The 15,848-nt window shown below is 38.1% G+C and overlaps 1 protein-coding gene across 14 annotated transcripts in view; it reads right to left on the bottom strand.

Moving 5' to 3' along the window:
• Positions 1-15,848, bottom strand: part of ESRRG (estrogen related receptor gamma) — a 486,222-nt gene that overhangs the window by 61,163 nt on the left and 409,211 nt on the right. For all 14 annotated transcript variants that reach the window (XM_073338899.2, XM_078852267.1, XM_078852268.1 and 11 more), the window contains 2 exons: positions 9,904-10,014; positions 5,208-5,369 (listed from right to left, as the gene is read on the bottom strand). In XM_073338899.2, coding sequence (XP_073195000.1) covers positions 5,208-5,369; positions 9,904-10,014 — 273 coding nt within the window. The remainder of the gene's footprint in view (positions 1-5,207; positions 5,370-9,903; positions 10,015-15,848) is intronic.

Genomic DNA, 15,848 nt, shown 5'->3' with positions numbered 1-15,848 from the left:
AGGCCATAAACTCGACAAAACCACATGATTACATTGTGTGGGAATGGGTATGGAGTGGGTGCACAGTGGGGCTCTGTCTCCACTCCACAAAGGCCTGCAGAAAGAGGACTATGGAGTCAGACTGGGAGGCTGGCCATGGTCAAAGTGCTGCAGAGAGGCTGAAGTAAAGGCAATGGAGAGGCTGTAAGGATATGCTGCCTGGAAAGTGGGAGGTGAAGTGCATACATGCAGCCCCATGTAATTTTCCCACAAAAAATCCCAGTCTGTCTCCAAAGTCCTTTGGGTCTATATGGAGTTAGTTCTGCATGTGCACTGGACCCTGGCTACTGTAAAACTCCATCTATTGTGAAGTAGCATGGAAGTTCAACTTTTTTCATTTACACTTTCTATGACACAATGATTGATATATAATAAACACACACACTTTAGGGTACACACAGTATATGTGAGAGTATGTGCATAAACACATATATACACACACCTTCCACCTACATATACACATAGGATACATTGCTGGAACACTTTAAAGTGATTATTTCCAGCTTCTTCTTTATGTCTTTACCCACATTTTTATCACACAGAGTGGCATTTCTGGAGCAGATGATGAGTAAAGGGCAGTTTAAAAATGACAACTCTACAGCGAATCATATTCTTGTTCAGTTTTAGAATGTTAAACTACACCCCTGAGAGCTGCTTTGGAAAGGAAAGCTTAAATATTGTCCTCTACACAGAGTGTATTGGAACAATAATGTTTCATAAAACATTAACATTAGCACTAAGATATTCAAAACATTCTTGGATCTGCTCCAGCCAAAATCATACCCTCATGTAGTACCCCTTTTAAATACCAGGACAGTGACTATTTTTACCTATACCTATAATGGAATATTGTTAATTCCTGGCAAAATAGGAACACATTTGAAAGCAAGCAAGTTTAATTTATGAAATTGCATAACTAGTTAATTTTTGATAGATTAGCCCAGTGTAGTCATTTCAACCAAATTTTTCATTTTAAGTGCGAAAACTTGATTTCTATGGTCTGGTTGGTGTTTTTTCATGCATGCAAATTTTTTTTAGAGAACATTTTGTCCCTTTAGCTTCCTGTTATGCACAGTTTTAAGAGCTTAATGTTTCCTGCCTCCACTTAGAATAAGAGAACATTGCACATTTTTGCTGAATGTCAATGAGACAGTTACATTACAGAAATGGTGCCCGAGTGACTCTGAAATTGTGACTAGACATCAGCAGAATCCCATCCTACACTGGAGAATAGCTTAATTAATTCAATATGCCCAAAATAAAACGGCCCCCCCAACCCAAAGCAAAGGGGAGGGCCCCAACCACAAGTAACCCATGGCGTGAAACAGCTGTCTGTTATGTAAAAAAAAATGTCTAGCACAGCTCCATAAATATATTTAGGCCGTTTATATAGGTCAACTAATGTGGGTTTTGTCTCATCAGGCAGGAGATGAAGCAGCCTCAGTGTCTCCCTAAGCACCTTCAGCATTTTGCTAACGAAGTTACAGTACATAGGAATATTTTAATCTGACAGAAAGAACAACAATAGATCTGACTGCTGGGCTGATAATCTTCTTATCACACCCTGTGAAACCTAGCTCTAATATTTGACTGAGCCTCCATTACTTGGCAACCCATTCTAAAAAGGCCAACAATAGAGAGAGAGAGAATGAAGTGGACTGTGCAAGTACCTCCATATCTACATAAAAGAGATTAGAGGCGACAGCATTCCATTTTACAGCTCAATCATATTGTGTTAGCACGCGCTTATCCGAGCGCGGATGAAATTGAAAGAGAAATAAAGAAGAGTCAGGCAGATAGGAACCAGAAAAGCGAGGCATGAGCAATTTCAAGGATATAAAAGGATGCTAATGGTGGGGCCCTGTCATTCTTAAAAAGGGCTATTAGGGCACCATCATCTGTTCTTGTGCCCTTACACTCCTCTAACTAAAGTCAAGCATTTCTTAATACCATTGTGCTCTTTTTCTTCTTCAGATAAGACATGGTCATGTTTCATAACAACACACTTCCCATTTATTTGATTTATTAAGGTGAGTAGACTAATTCTATTTGCTGTTAGAGCTTTTCCATACATATTTTTCTTTCAATATTTCTTTCTGTAGAACCGTACAGTTTTTGTTCAGAAAAAGCGGCTGTAGAGAATATTCCCAATAATTCAGAAGTTCTAATGATCTGATGATAGCATAGTAATTTAATAACATTTTAAAGCAAATTTTAGGAGATGACCTCCACAGAGAATGGTGTGGGTGGAGGGATCAAACGTGTACAGCACTTTACTTTCTGTAGATAACTTCAAGAAATAACCCTTCTTTATAATGGCTGAAAAATGTTATTTTTTTCCACAATGAAGCTGTCTTTCAAAATATAAAGATTTCCATTGAATTACAATGCATTATAGCTAAGTCTTTTATTGGTTCTAATACAACTCAAATGAAAGGGCCTTTAATCATGTTACACCTGAAGAAATACTGCAATAAAGCAAGATCTGGTGTAGCCCACATAATGGGCCAAATTCACGCCCATATATTGTCATTGCGTTCAATGGATAGCCACCGAAGGTTTATTTGGCTGACTATGACTATATCACAATTCATCCCTTTGTTGCTCTTTGTTCCTTTTATGACTTGCCCCTTTTCCCAGTTCCACTGTATCACTGCCTAGACTAACATGTGCTGGCACAGGCAACAGCAGGGTTGCACCACCGCAGGCTTCCCTACGGTTGTTCTGTGCCAATGCCAGTCATTAGTTAAGCTCTGGCAGCCCAAGTTAAGCAGCACTCCGTGACTCAAAACCAAACGAAAAACCTTCTGATCATGCTCATAACATTTGCCCTTTAGCATGTCAAGCCCTTCCTCATTTTGATTTTTGTGCTCTAAAGCAGCAAGCACAGATTTTATCACTGACTTCAGCTTATCAGAAGGCTTAGGAAAGGATTGCCTTTGTTTACTATTTAGGTTATATTTTTTTTACCCAAATGGGGTCAAGCAAGTAACCGTAGATAGTGCAGCTTTACCATGGCAGGTGTGGTTTTGACTTTGTCTCACAAGACAGGGCTGGCCTACTATAGCAGTTTTCCTCAGCTAGTTCAGATTGCGGGTCTTAAATTTATAATGCCAGCTTACAGTGTCCAATAGCTTTTCATGCTAACTACAGGCACTGAATTGTTTTTAAAAGATTGCTCAGTTCCTCAACTCCCCCCATACTCCAAAAGAAAGCTATGCAACATATTCACAAATCAAACTGATAAAAGATCCTGGGGCAATCATTGTGGTGTGTGACTGACTTCTAGCTCCAGCTCTTATTTCAGTTAGACTAATGTAGGTATCTTCTGAAGATGAAGCTCAAACTCACCTATTTAACTAGTTTTGACTTAATTTGGGGTGCTTTATTAGCAACCAGTGTAAGACAAAGTAGCTAGTATAATACAGAGTGATGTTTAAATTAGTTTACAATTTGCTTGGGCTCATCTAGACCTGCTCTGAACAAAGCCATTCAGAAATGTCAGCTGTGTTTCTAACCACTGTAACAAATTGTTGCCTGAACGCTGCACACCTAATGACTTCAAATTAGCTTCACTGCGATATTGCCTGACAGTTCGTTACGACTGTTAGCAACATAGCTGGCGTATCATGACCAATAAATTGGTTTCAGTGTGGGCTGGGAAAGGGACTTCCATCAATTTGATTAAAGAAATTACTGTAGCATTCAAAGCATAAAGACAAACTAGTTTAAGGAGACAGAAATAAGTTAACTGTACCAGAAAAACATTGCTCATGATCCTAAAGCTTGTTTATAAACCATTTGTGGTACAAACTTTGAACAAATAAATTTCATCTGGGCAGAATATGAAATATTTCAACATGTGTAGGATACCGTCTCCCTACGAAGTAAAATTATGCTTTAGAAGCATATTGATTATTAATTATTATTTATTATCTGTACTGTGGTAGGACCAGAAGCCCAAGCAGAATTGGGGCCCCACTGTTCTTGACATATATAAAGACGAAAACCCAACACTTAAGTGTTGAGTCACTACCACAAGAAATGCTTAAAACAAAAGAATCTTAGGAACAAAGTAACATACTGAAATGTAGATGTTTACTATCTGCTATTCCATCTATAAATAAGATCCAGTATTCTGGCTTGCTGAATGTATATATGTAATCTATACAGTCTATTAATATTACAATACGGGTGCCATTTCTGATGGTATTAGAAATATACATTATTTATTTAACTTTGATAAACAGAAAGTTGCCTGGATTACGCATTCACATTAAGGCGAATCAGAGAATTCCATGGGGTAAAATGAAATCTAAAAGGACATTGCTACATTGGCTATAGCAATTAAAGTACATCCGTCCTCGTTGTGAATGGTTGGTATTCTGAGGCTCCAATATGGCAATTAGCTGACTGAAATGCACAAATATCTCCAGTTATCCTGCTAGAATACTAATATGATTATAATAAAATAAATCACATAAATAAAAAGCTAACACTTTTTTCATATGTTTCTGAAAGGTGAGAGACTGACAGCCCTGGAAAGTGTATTTGTTTTTAACCCATAGTATGACTTCATTGCACATTAAGCAGGGGTGGAGGAGAGGGCGTTGTCCGGTTGCTAGAGGAAAGTGCGTACCTCTTTAAGGAATAGAGAGGCCCAGGGTGAGTTTGCAGCAGCCTCAGAGCAGGTCAGCATGGGGATACTGACACATTGCCCCAGGTGACTGGAAGAAAGGGGAGGTTACATAGGCACATGCCGGACTAGAGAAACCCACTTTTACCTGGACCTGGCACAGCCAAACAACAGGTACAAGTGTCTCAAACACGGCATTGAAAACATGCTTCAGACCTGACCTGGAAGATCCACAAATCTTTGATCTAAGAGATTATTTCGTCTACCCACTGTCTCTGCTGAGATTGCTAATTAGCTTTAATAATAGTATGTTATTGTGTGATGTGGACACTGGTCCATCTTGCACAGACCAAGGAAATATTGAGATATAGTGTGGTTACCTGGTGCTGTACTGCTGGCATAATCTAGTCCTAAAACCAGTTTAACTCTCCCAAGGACTTTAACCCCAGATTAAGGTGATCTACCTGCTAATGTAGGTGTTCTTATGCCACTTCCCCAACTCCTGCTGGGGAATAATATATATATTATGTACCTGGAATATGTTTAGCCCATCCAATGATGACCACCAATTCTCTGTCTGCCAGGTCACAAAGTGTGGTGAGCGCTTTGATGTCACTATCTGGAACAGTGGGGTCAGGCATGGCATAGATCTTCTCTGGTTCCGCAACCAGCAAATGGGAGACAATCTTGTTATCTGTAAAAATGGACCAGAATGCTACAAGATCACCAACAGTGTTACCCTATTTTTCTGACAGGTGAATTAAGTTTCACATTAGCTTAAAAACAGTGACCACCTTTAACCCGTGCGGCTCTATTAACTCCACCAAGGAGTTACAGCAGAGATTGACTGGGGCCCATATAAACATTTTCAGCAAGCATGACTCATTTATTGTACGTAAATTACAAATAAAATAATATGCATGGGATGCACAAATACAATTATTACATCATAACATTTGGAATAAAATTGTCACCGACTAAACTTTTAGGTATTGAAATAAGTTTTAGGTTTTGCAAATTGAGACTTTTTCTGTTATTTATATTTTTGGATATGGTGTTTTTAAGAAGAGCTGCACATTGCCTGAATAAAAATAACACAGACTTAACAAATAGTTAAGTCCTTAAAATCTGAAACTTCTGTTTCTGTTAAAATCTGTTGCCATTCTTTATCTCAGAAGTCAGAGTCAAACTGTCCTAATACATGTAATCGCAAGAGTTTCTGAGCAACTATCACCCTATATATCTTATAGTATCTATAGCCTGCTCTTTTAAAATGATAATACTAAGATTTGTGGTCCAAGGGGCTTGTATTCTAGGAACGAAATGCAACTGCCTGTATTTGTGCTACTCTGTAATGCAGAACCTCAGAATCTCACCCAAAACTAGCTTCTTTTAATTTAAACAGGAGTGAGCTGATACTCCTTTCATTTACAGATAAAATCAGGAGTAACTCCATTAAAATCAATGGAAATATACCAACGTAAAACTGGTGTAAGTGACGTCAGAATTAGGCCCTATTTGAGAAAACTCTTTTGTACACAAAAATGTTGTATTATTTTGGAATACTTTTTAATATCTGTAACATTTTCATTTATTTTATATTTATTTTGCATACAGTTGAATCCTGTGATTTATATGGAGCAATCAGTTATGTTAGAATGAACAGTCAAAAAAGAAACAGCAAGAAAAACTGCATGGGCTTATTATAAGACACCCACAACTCTACAGTATACAGGTATCAAACACATAAAATCTGTCAGTATTACACCGTATATTGAGGCTTTAATTTGAGATGCAAAAAGAAGCCTTTTTATTAATTCTTTAGAAGCCTGATCCACCTCCCAGAGAACTCAGTAGAAAGACATCAGTGGGAGACGGATTGGGCCCTTAAGTCTTCTATACATTTCCCAATATATGCAGCCAGGTGTCCTACCTTTTAATGATAGGTACATCTTGTAGCATACCTGAAATGTATCAGCCAGACATAAAGCATATGTTCTTAGAGCCCAAACAGTAGCCCTTTAGAGGACTTAGACTAATCCTTTCAGTCCTTTGGGATAAACAGTCATGTGGCTTGACATATATAGGGTTAGATCCCGAGAAGATTGTCTAGCACCCTCATCTCCCTCTAACTGCCAAGAAAGCTGATGGAGTTGATATTTTTTCCTGCTTCAAAATGTCAGCTATAGACCCTACTGTCCTCATAGGAAAAACTACAACTGAAATAAACAGGAGTTTGACTTGCATAGCGACTGCAGGACAGGTTCCAAGATATCTGCTACTGTCAGATTTCCCTAAATACCCTTCCTTGATTCTGATTTCTGATACTTTACCACTCTTTTGTGACACTGACTCCTTGATTCTGATCCATTTTCAGCAGTATGTTAGCCTTATTATAAATTCGTGATACATGTAAGTCCTTCATAAAATAAGTGCAAGACCCAGCTGGAAAGCATTCCATCAAGTATGTTTTATTCCAAGGGGATGGATTCATGTTTATAAGACCTATAGGAGCTAGGCCATCTAAATAATTATTTATTTCAATATTCTATTTATTATCAAACTGATTAACAGGGAATTTTAATATTATTTTAAAATGTCAGTTGATAATTTTAATGGAGAGTGGCAAATAGTTTTTCAACATAATATTCTTTATTTTTTTAATGAACAGATGCTTTATTTGTTTTTTTGATTGTTTAACTTATTAGAAAACATCATTCTTTCCAAAAGTTAAAGATCACAGCATATTTTCTCAAGAATTTAACAAAAAACCCATATGCAGTGAAAAGCAAAGTAACTAAATTCTATTTTTCTTACTACTTATTCGCAAAAAATATATAAATGGACCCAGTATTCATATTGTAATGCATGAAGATGGGGACATAAACCATATATTTAAAATTATAGTATATTAGTGAACAAGAGCTCCAGATTGCTAAGGTAAATGTCCACAAATTCAGTTTTTCTCAGTTCAGACTCACACAAGGAACAGACTGGAAATCTCCTTTTTTAAAATAATAGCATCTTCATCAAATGTTTGCTTCTTGCAGATGATTCAAGAATAGTGTACATTTTCATTTCTGCTTCACAAAATCTCCACTTTCATTATTCTGACAACACAACAAGACCTGAAGGCAGGCCACTAGATTCTGTAGATAAGAAAAGAAATGCAAAAAAGAATAGAAAGAGGTCTGTTTAAAAGAGACCTCCTAATCCCTGTTATTTCACTACAGAGAAAAAGGCTGTATGTACTGAAGCATGGTTTAGTACAAGGCATAGGGAAATTCTGAATGTTCTCAGAAATCCCCATCACGCAGGAAATTGAATAGCCATGAGCACTGTTTCTAGGTAAATCTTATTTAATGTTTCCCTAATTAGAATCAATAGAACCCAATTTTCATTCCTGTGCCTTTGTTATGCACAAACTATCAGCCAGGGTCCAGAAAATCTCCCAGGCTACTTCCTTAATAAAACCGATTCAACTGTTCCCTGACACTTATCTGACAGGATCCAAAAATTAAGTTTTGTAAGTGTTTGTTACAAAAATGTTTGTAATTGGGTGAACTAAGGAAAATTAACAGAAGCCTTTAGATAATAATGATTAATAAGGAGATTAGTTTATCTCAGACAAATGGAGTTTACTAAAATTGGTGGTTATCTTCTTGAAGGTGTTGTAACACACTACTTCCCTATAATCTCAGGTTTACACACAGTTTCTTGGATGCTTCAGCACAATAGTGTTAACCTATGCCTATATTAAAGGACTGGAATATTTTTTCTATGTTAGGAGGCTATCAACATTTCAACTCAATGACAACGTAAAATAAATGAAAAAACTGGCAATCTGTGCATCCAGCAAAACTAAACCTCTAATGAAATTAAGCCTTAGAGTTTATTAAATTTTATTGTATTATCAGAAAGTTTTTATTATAATGTGAAAAATCTGCTTAATGCAGCCCTAGATTGTATTTACAGAATGGTGGAACAGCTTATGCAGGCTGAGAAGAAGATGCCAGATTGGACAATTGAAGGTATAATCAGCATAATGTTTTTTTGGAAAGGCAAAAGGAAACTATGCCATATGTTCACTTAAGCCTTAATTTTATGTAAAACTGGTCGTTTTTCCTTTGACATAGCTAAAATGCCCTTTCGCTTACAGTTCAAAGCCTGTTTATTTGCACTACAGATCCCCATATGCTCATGTGTATTGTACGCAGCAGTGTCCCCTACTGGGGAACACGAGATGAAATCAACACTGTTTTCTACACAGCTAGGTCGTGTCACGGGCACAAAACCTCCATGCTTCGTTTATTTTTCCCTAAATGTGGGGGGGTGGGGTGGGAAGGTTTGTCCCGCTTTGATAGCAAAATAGCCTTCTTGACAGTGACAACTGTGTATGGGAATTCTGTGTATGGAAGAGTTCACAAGCACTTGGTAGGAAATTCATACCTTTGTAGGCTAAGTCTGTAGTCTCTTACACTAGAGATATAATGCACTTAAATTTACTTCATGGAATTAGTACAGTTGCTACTTGAGTTTGTACACGCTGCAGAGCAAAACCTACAACTATGTTTTGTTAATCGCAAAGAGCACGGAACTTGTATTTAGCAAAGGGATGATCAGCTCTCTCTCTCTCTTTTTTTAATTTTTTTTCCCCCAAGGACATTTTTTTAAAAAAGACATAATGCCCATAACGGCATCAGAGACAGAACTACCAGCCTATGCTTGTTATTAGTGTAGCACATTCCTCTTTTCATCTAATGTTAGCTAGTGTGTTAACCTTCTATAGCTATAAATTAATGAGGCTCCTAATGTATTTTCATTGGGAGGTTGAGCAGTCAAACTCATTTAGTTAGTGAAAACTACAAAAATCACTTTCTTGTGAAATCTGAAACTAGAAGCTCCAATGAACTAATGATCACAGTATGAACCGTTTTATGTACCAATGAAAATAAATATAACCTGTAAATGAAAAATGTGCACTGCATAAACCATGCATTAATATGCTTCCACCTGTAAAAAGCTTCATCTGACAGTCTGAGAAAAGATGAAAATAACTAATAAGATTTTTTTTAAATGCTCATGTTAACTGCATAACATATAGCGCTTACTGTAGCTTTTTAGGGACAAATTCTTGTCCTACAGAAGTCCATGGAAGCTTTAAATGGGTCCATGAGTTATTGATGTTTTGGAGGCAGAGAAAAAGCTGATACATCTGATGTACTTACATGGCTTTTTGGCTGGCTGAACTAGCTGAGGGTTCAGGTATGGGCTATTCTCGGCATCTATTCTGCGCTTGTACTTCTGGCGACCTCCACGTACTCTGTCTAGGCGGACCCCTAAAATGGGAAAAATAAACACACACTTATTTAATGCTTTCCATGTGATGCATTTCACATGACAATCTTCTACCTAGCGCTTTGACAGATTTCTGTAGCATAGTCAATGCAAATTTCTTTTCTCACAACCATAATTACTAAAAGCAACAGAAAAAGATATAAATACTCATAAGTACTTGCAACCTATTTATATTTTCATACAAACAAGATAAAAGTTTAGACTATAATTTCTTGTTGAGAAGACCATTTTAAAATATTTCAATTATTTTCATAACATCTTGCTACTAACATGCTAAAAGCTCCTGAGACTGGGGTTTGGCCTAGAGCTCTTTCAACTGGGGAGATTCTGAGCTGAACAGTCCTCTTTAGTAGAAGCTTTGTCAACCTCTATTTGTGGTTATAAGCGTAAATAGATTTACTAGGCTACTGTTATGAAGCAAAGGACCATGAAGAATGAGAACTTCAGAAACAATTAACACTGAATCCTGTTGTGATAGTAGAGCTGTATTTAATTAAGATAGTCTAGAGAATTGACTGCAGTAACTGTAGAGTAACCTCTCGAAGTATTATAGGGAAACAAACATGGTTTAAAATCCTTCTGAAATGGAGGGGTTACGTTGGGGTTGCAAAGGACGGAGAGCTGCATTCATCTGGATAGCAGTAAAGCCAAATCAGCATTTGCATTCTGCTGTCACATTATATATGGCTTAAGTAGTACATTTGTGTTACCTGAGATGTCTAGGCATGGGATTTATATGAACTGAACTTCCTGAAACAAGCTGGAGCTGCTCTAGCAAAAAAAAAAAAAAAAAAGAGGCGGCATTCATAAAGCAACACATTATTTTTATTTCATTCTGAATCATCCAGACAGATTCCAGGCAGCCAGAAAAAGTGCCAGTATAACCCTTTAAGGAGGGAACCTCAGCCAGTAAGTAAGGCAACAAGAAAACCAGCGCCAAGCACAAAATTTGTGCCTGCCCTGATGACACGGATTTAACTACTGAAGAACTCAACATGTGACAATGTCCTCACTGCACACTTCTCTTTTCATTATCTGATTCATTATTCCTCTCTCTTCCCTGTGTTTTCACTCCCATGATCATCATATATGCTGCTTCTCCGCATCCTTCCTTCTTCATCTTTCCTTCTTTTCAGAGCTGGCTTGAACTCAGAAAAATCTACAAATGATGGGAGCTCCAGTTTGTGAAAGCCCCTTCTGTAGGGCCAGTCCTCTACTTAACATGGGATGTTGGGATCTGCTGCTGTCTGGAGCCACTTTTGGCAGGGCTAGAAGAGCAAGGATCAGTGTGCTGTCTATGGACATGATTTGGTGAAAAAAAAAAAAAGCTAACTGCAAGGGACGATCTATCACTCCTTTTCCCAACCAAAACAGGAGAGAGACTAAATGGATTTTGGTGGGAGAAGGATATTTTGATGCGGGGTCAAAAATCCCACAACCAGCTCTTCTCTCTTTTACATTTCTTCTGGCCATTTGTCCCTCTCTTTCCTTTCTGTTATTCACACACTTAGGTGCTCGACACACTAGTTGCTGAGGATCAGAAGAAGTTAAGTGAAGGGTCCAATCCTGCAAACTTTTACTCACACAAGTAGACTCCTTACTTGATGCTCCCATTGACTTCAATACTATTGTGAGTAAAGGTTACGAGCATGAGAAAAGATTTGTATTAAAATCAGGCCCTAAGTCAGTAACTACAATACACAACCTACAATTCTATGCAAGAGTTCTCCATGCTCTTTGCTAATCATGAGACTGTGTAGTGATCTCCAAGCCTGGACGGTGTTGCATGAGATCATATGATTTTAACTGAAACTGTACATTCGTTTACTTAAACACAGGGAGCACATTTTTGATTAATTACAGATCTAATCTATATACATTTATAAATTACACTATATAAATCATAAAATAAAGCAATCATGTACCCACAGAGGTCAAAGCATGATTATGAATGAAATCTCTATGTATTTATGTATCTATGTATTTACAGTGTGTTCATATATCCTTATCATAAACATATTTGTGTGTATGTGTGTATATATATTACACACAAGACCAAATTCTGATCGCAGTTATATGGTATAAATCCAGAGTAATTTCACCAGGAACAGAATTAGATTAACACAACATGTGTATGCTTATCTGTAAATTCAAGTTAAGCATATACATTCATTAGCACAAGTTATTACAGTTTATTAGACAGAGAATTTTAAATTAATGGTTAATAAATGTTCATAAGCACCCCAATGAGCTTGATCTCCACCTAGGAAAACTGACATTCAAGAAACTATACTGCCAGAAAATACATTAAAAAGTCCATGGCTTGTTGGTTGAACATTCAGAAAAAGGCAGAGGATTAAAGCAAGCCACATATGAGATTGGTGGAATTATAAAAAGACTGCCCAGCATGTTAAGAAAAATAGATAGAAAATGAATTCTGCATAATTCAGGTGTCATCCTTCTTTCTGCTTGGGAGGAGATTTCATAGAGATAAAAGACGGATTGCATCGGACAGAAGTATGTTTAATCAAAAAGTAATGGAACTGAAGATTAAATTAAAATAATAGAAATCTACCAAGAAGAACAATTTTTCCTCCCTTGCATTTGCACAGATACACATTGTCTGGCTATATCGAAAGAAGGAGACATTTGACATGGGTTTAATTAGGCTGCAACTTTATTATTAGATGTCTGGGACTACACGACAGATAAAAGTGTATAGTGCAGGTAACCCCCCGTTTATTCCGTAATTACCCGGGTGGCTTTTACCAGTTCACTCTCTTTTTCCATCCAGGTGCCTCCAGCAAATCCATTGCCGGGACCTTACCATCCACCCTTCTTGTAGGAGGGTTAAGGTGGGCTATAATAATGGGGGATTGGCTCCCTGCCGTACCAATCACAGGAGTCCCCAACCACCCCCTGTTTGTTCCTTTAACGAACACCGCCTTTTAAGTCCTTTTCCAAGCCATTTATCCAGTCACTGTATACCTTTCCTATGAGGTACCTGCACTGGACATCCACACACTGAAATAATGAGTTATGACATATGGCCTACTGCCCTTCATGCCGTGCATGAACAGAGCCCTTCCTGAACCCGCTGTGGGGAAGGTGAACCCCCCGCACTGCGCCCAAGTCAATATGGTGGCAAGGGAAAAATTCCTTCCCAGCCCTCCTAACAAAAAAGGGGCGGCTAGCATAATGCCCACAGCAGGTCTTGACCAAACCTGGTATTTTCCTGCATAAAGAGGAGGGAGAGTGGGTCCTGCTTCAGATGTTTTTGGGTAAAAGGGACGCTTCAGCCCAGAGCTGCCCCTTTTAAACCCTGCATTCCTAGGGGATGGGTCAGTGACCATGTTGTCCCCTTTTGCAACAGTTTTTCATCTCCTCCCGGCCATAAAGCGTTGTTCCCATTCGGCCGGCCAGCCAGCCAGGCCCCCCTCCGCTTAAAGGGGCAGGGCGGTCATTGAAACTGCTCACATGTTCAATGGGAAGGAAATACAGACAAGTATCAATGTGGCAAAATCATACATAGATATATATATTCACTCACACATGCATTTAGACATCCGTATATACACAACTTTTACAAACAACAACATACATGTGAGCATTATAATTCTTAATGTCTTAGGGAAATGTATTGCTGAACAACAACAATTTAAAATGACATACTTTTGTAACATAACTATTTCTAACTTTAGTGTAAAAATACTTTTTAATTCCCCCCCCACCCCCGATGTTAGATTTTAACATACCATTATATCAATGGAAAAGCAAATTGGGGTTCTATGGACCTTTTACTAGTATAGACATAGAATTTACCATTATGCTTCCTTAATTTTTTGCTTAATCCTAACAGCAAATAACTATATTAGAACCACATTTTGATACTCTTACTCACATTGGGGATCTTACTAAGCAATAGGAATCTTATAAGGACTACTTGCAAAGTAATTTGTTACTCAAAGGTGAGAAAGCATATCAGAGTCTGACCCTTTGTGAAAAGTGGTTTGTTTGGGTTTTTTTGTGGTGAATGGGAATCCACTAGTTGGAGAGGTTTATTTTGTGTATATATATTCTCCCCCAATTCCCGACCTGTAAACCATGGCAATTGTGAGAGTTGTCACAACAGAAAAAGTGTATTTGCCAGTTTGGGACATTATAACTAACTATACACTCCTCTATGTGTTCGCCTGCTCTACTTTGCCTATCCAAAACAAACGAACAAACAATTACAATGCATGAAGTTGCTTTTAAAAGGCTCAGTTTCGGGGAATAATATTAACACCCGATATCCTGGTCATAAAGTTAATTAGTGCAAGCAAACCCAGTATGTTTATAATATTAACAGAGACCCTGCGGCACACATTTAGAGTACAGAGGGAGTAAGTAGACCTTTGTTCTAACCCTAACTGTGCAAGTGTGTCTTTGGCAACTCCATCTGTCATTGCATCAGTTTCCCTATCCATAAAATGAAAATAATGGTACTTAGCCCACCTCATTAAAGTGATCTGCGATTTTCAATGAAAAGCCTTCTATTATTACAGTACTCTGAGGCCACTGGTATAAATGGGTATAGCTTCACCTAAACCAAGTGAACTCACATCAGCAAAGGATCTGGCCCCTAATGTACCCTAATGTCAGCTTTCGTCTTGAAATCCGTAAACAGGAAATATCCCAGTGATGTCAATGAGAATTTTATCTCAGTATGGACTAAAGGAATGGGCCAATTACCAATTAAAACATGATTTCAGCAGTCAACACTAAAGCAACTAAAACAGAACACTCCACTTTGCCTCTAATTACAAACACTAAATCACCTGTTAGAGCAGGAAGGGAAATCACACACACAGACATGATTTACAAAACTCAGATGGTAAGGATTAGTCACAGGCTAGAATATATGGAGAGACAGAAAAATGCATGCAGTAACTAAACTTTTTTTAAGAGGTAGCTGTACAATCCAACATGGCATAAGGGTTTCTTCAGCTGATCTTACAGAAAGAATAGTCTGGTGCCTAAGGCACTGGACTAGGACTCTCTGGAACTGGGTTCAGTTCCTGATCCTATCATAAACTTCCTGTGTGATTTTAAACCACTTCTTTACCAACTCAAGTAATAATGAAACAGGGCACTATTATTCTGAAATAAAGAATGTCCACACATAGAGGTGCTTTGAGTTACAACCAATTTAGTTATTTCAGTTCCAGTTTCTGTGCAGACAAAGCATACTCTATTTTTGCATTCCTGCTTTGTCTCCATCAATCCAATCCCGTATTTATACGTACCACCAGGTATTGTTATTTATTATTTGTATTACCATAGCACCTAGGAGCCCTCGTTATGGACCAGGATGCTATTGTGCCAGGTGCTGTACAAACACAGAACAAAAAGACAATCCCTGCCCAAAACTTCCCTTTATTCAAACCCTAATGTGGGGGTCATCCTTGACTACTCCCTCTCTCTTGCCCACATGTCCAGGCCATGTCCAAAGTACACCATTTATCCTGCTAACATTTCTAAAACCTAACCTTTGCTTTCTTTGCACATCGTTAAACCCTTGCCCAGGCTCTCATCTAAACTTCATCCTCTCTGGTTTCCCCAGCACTCATATACCCCCTTCCAGTCCATGTGAGATACAGCTCTCAAGGTCTTCTTCCTCATCCATCCATGTGACTATATCATGCAATTCTTTAAACCCCTCCACTGGCTCAAGTTTAAGCAGTGCTTAATTCATAATGAAAGAGGTGCTGGGGCTCAAGCAATTTTTGTACTTTCATAACTGACATGACAAGCCCAGAAATGCTGGGGCTCA

The sequence above is a fragment of the Lepidochelys kempii genome, chromosome 3 (assembly GCF_965140285.1).
Source record: "Lepidochelys kempii isolate rLepKem1 chromosome 3, rLepKem1.hap1, whole genome shotgun sequence".
Classification (NCBI taxonomy): domain Eukaryota; kingdom Metazoa; phylum Chordata; order Testudines; family Cheloniidae; genus Lepidochelys; species Lepidochelys kempii.
This window is presented reverse-complemented; position numbering and strand designations above follow the sequence as displayed.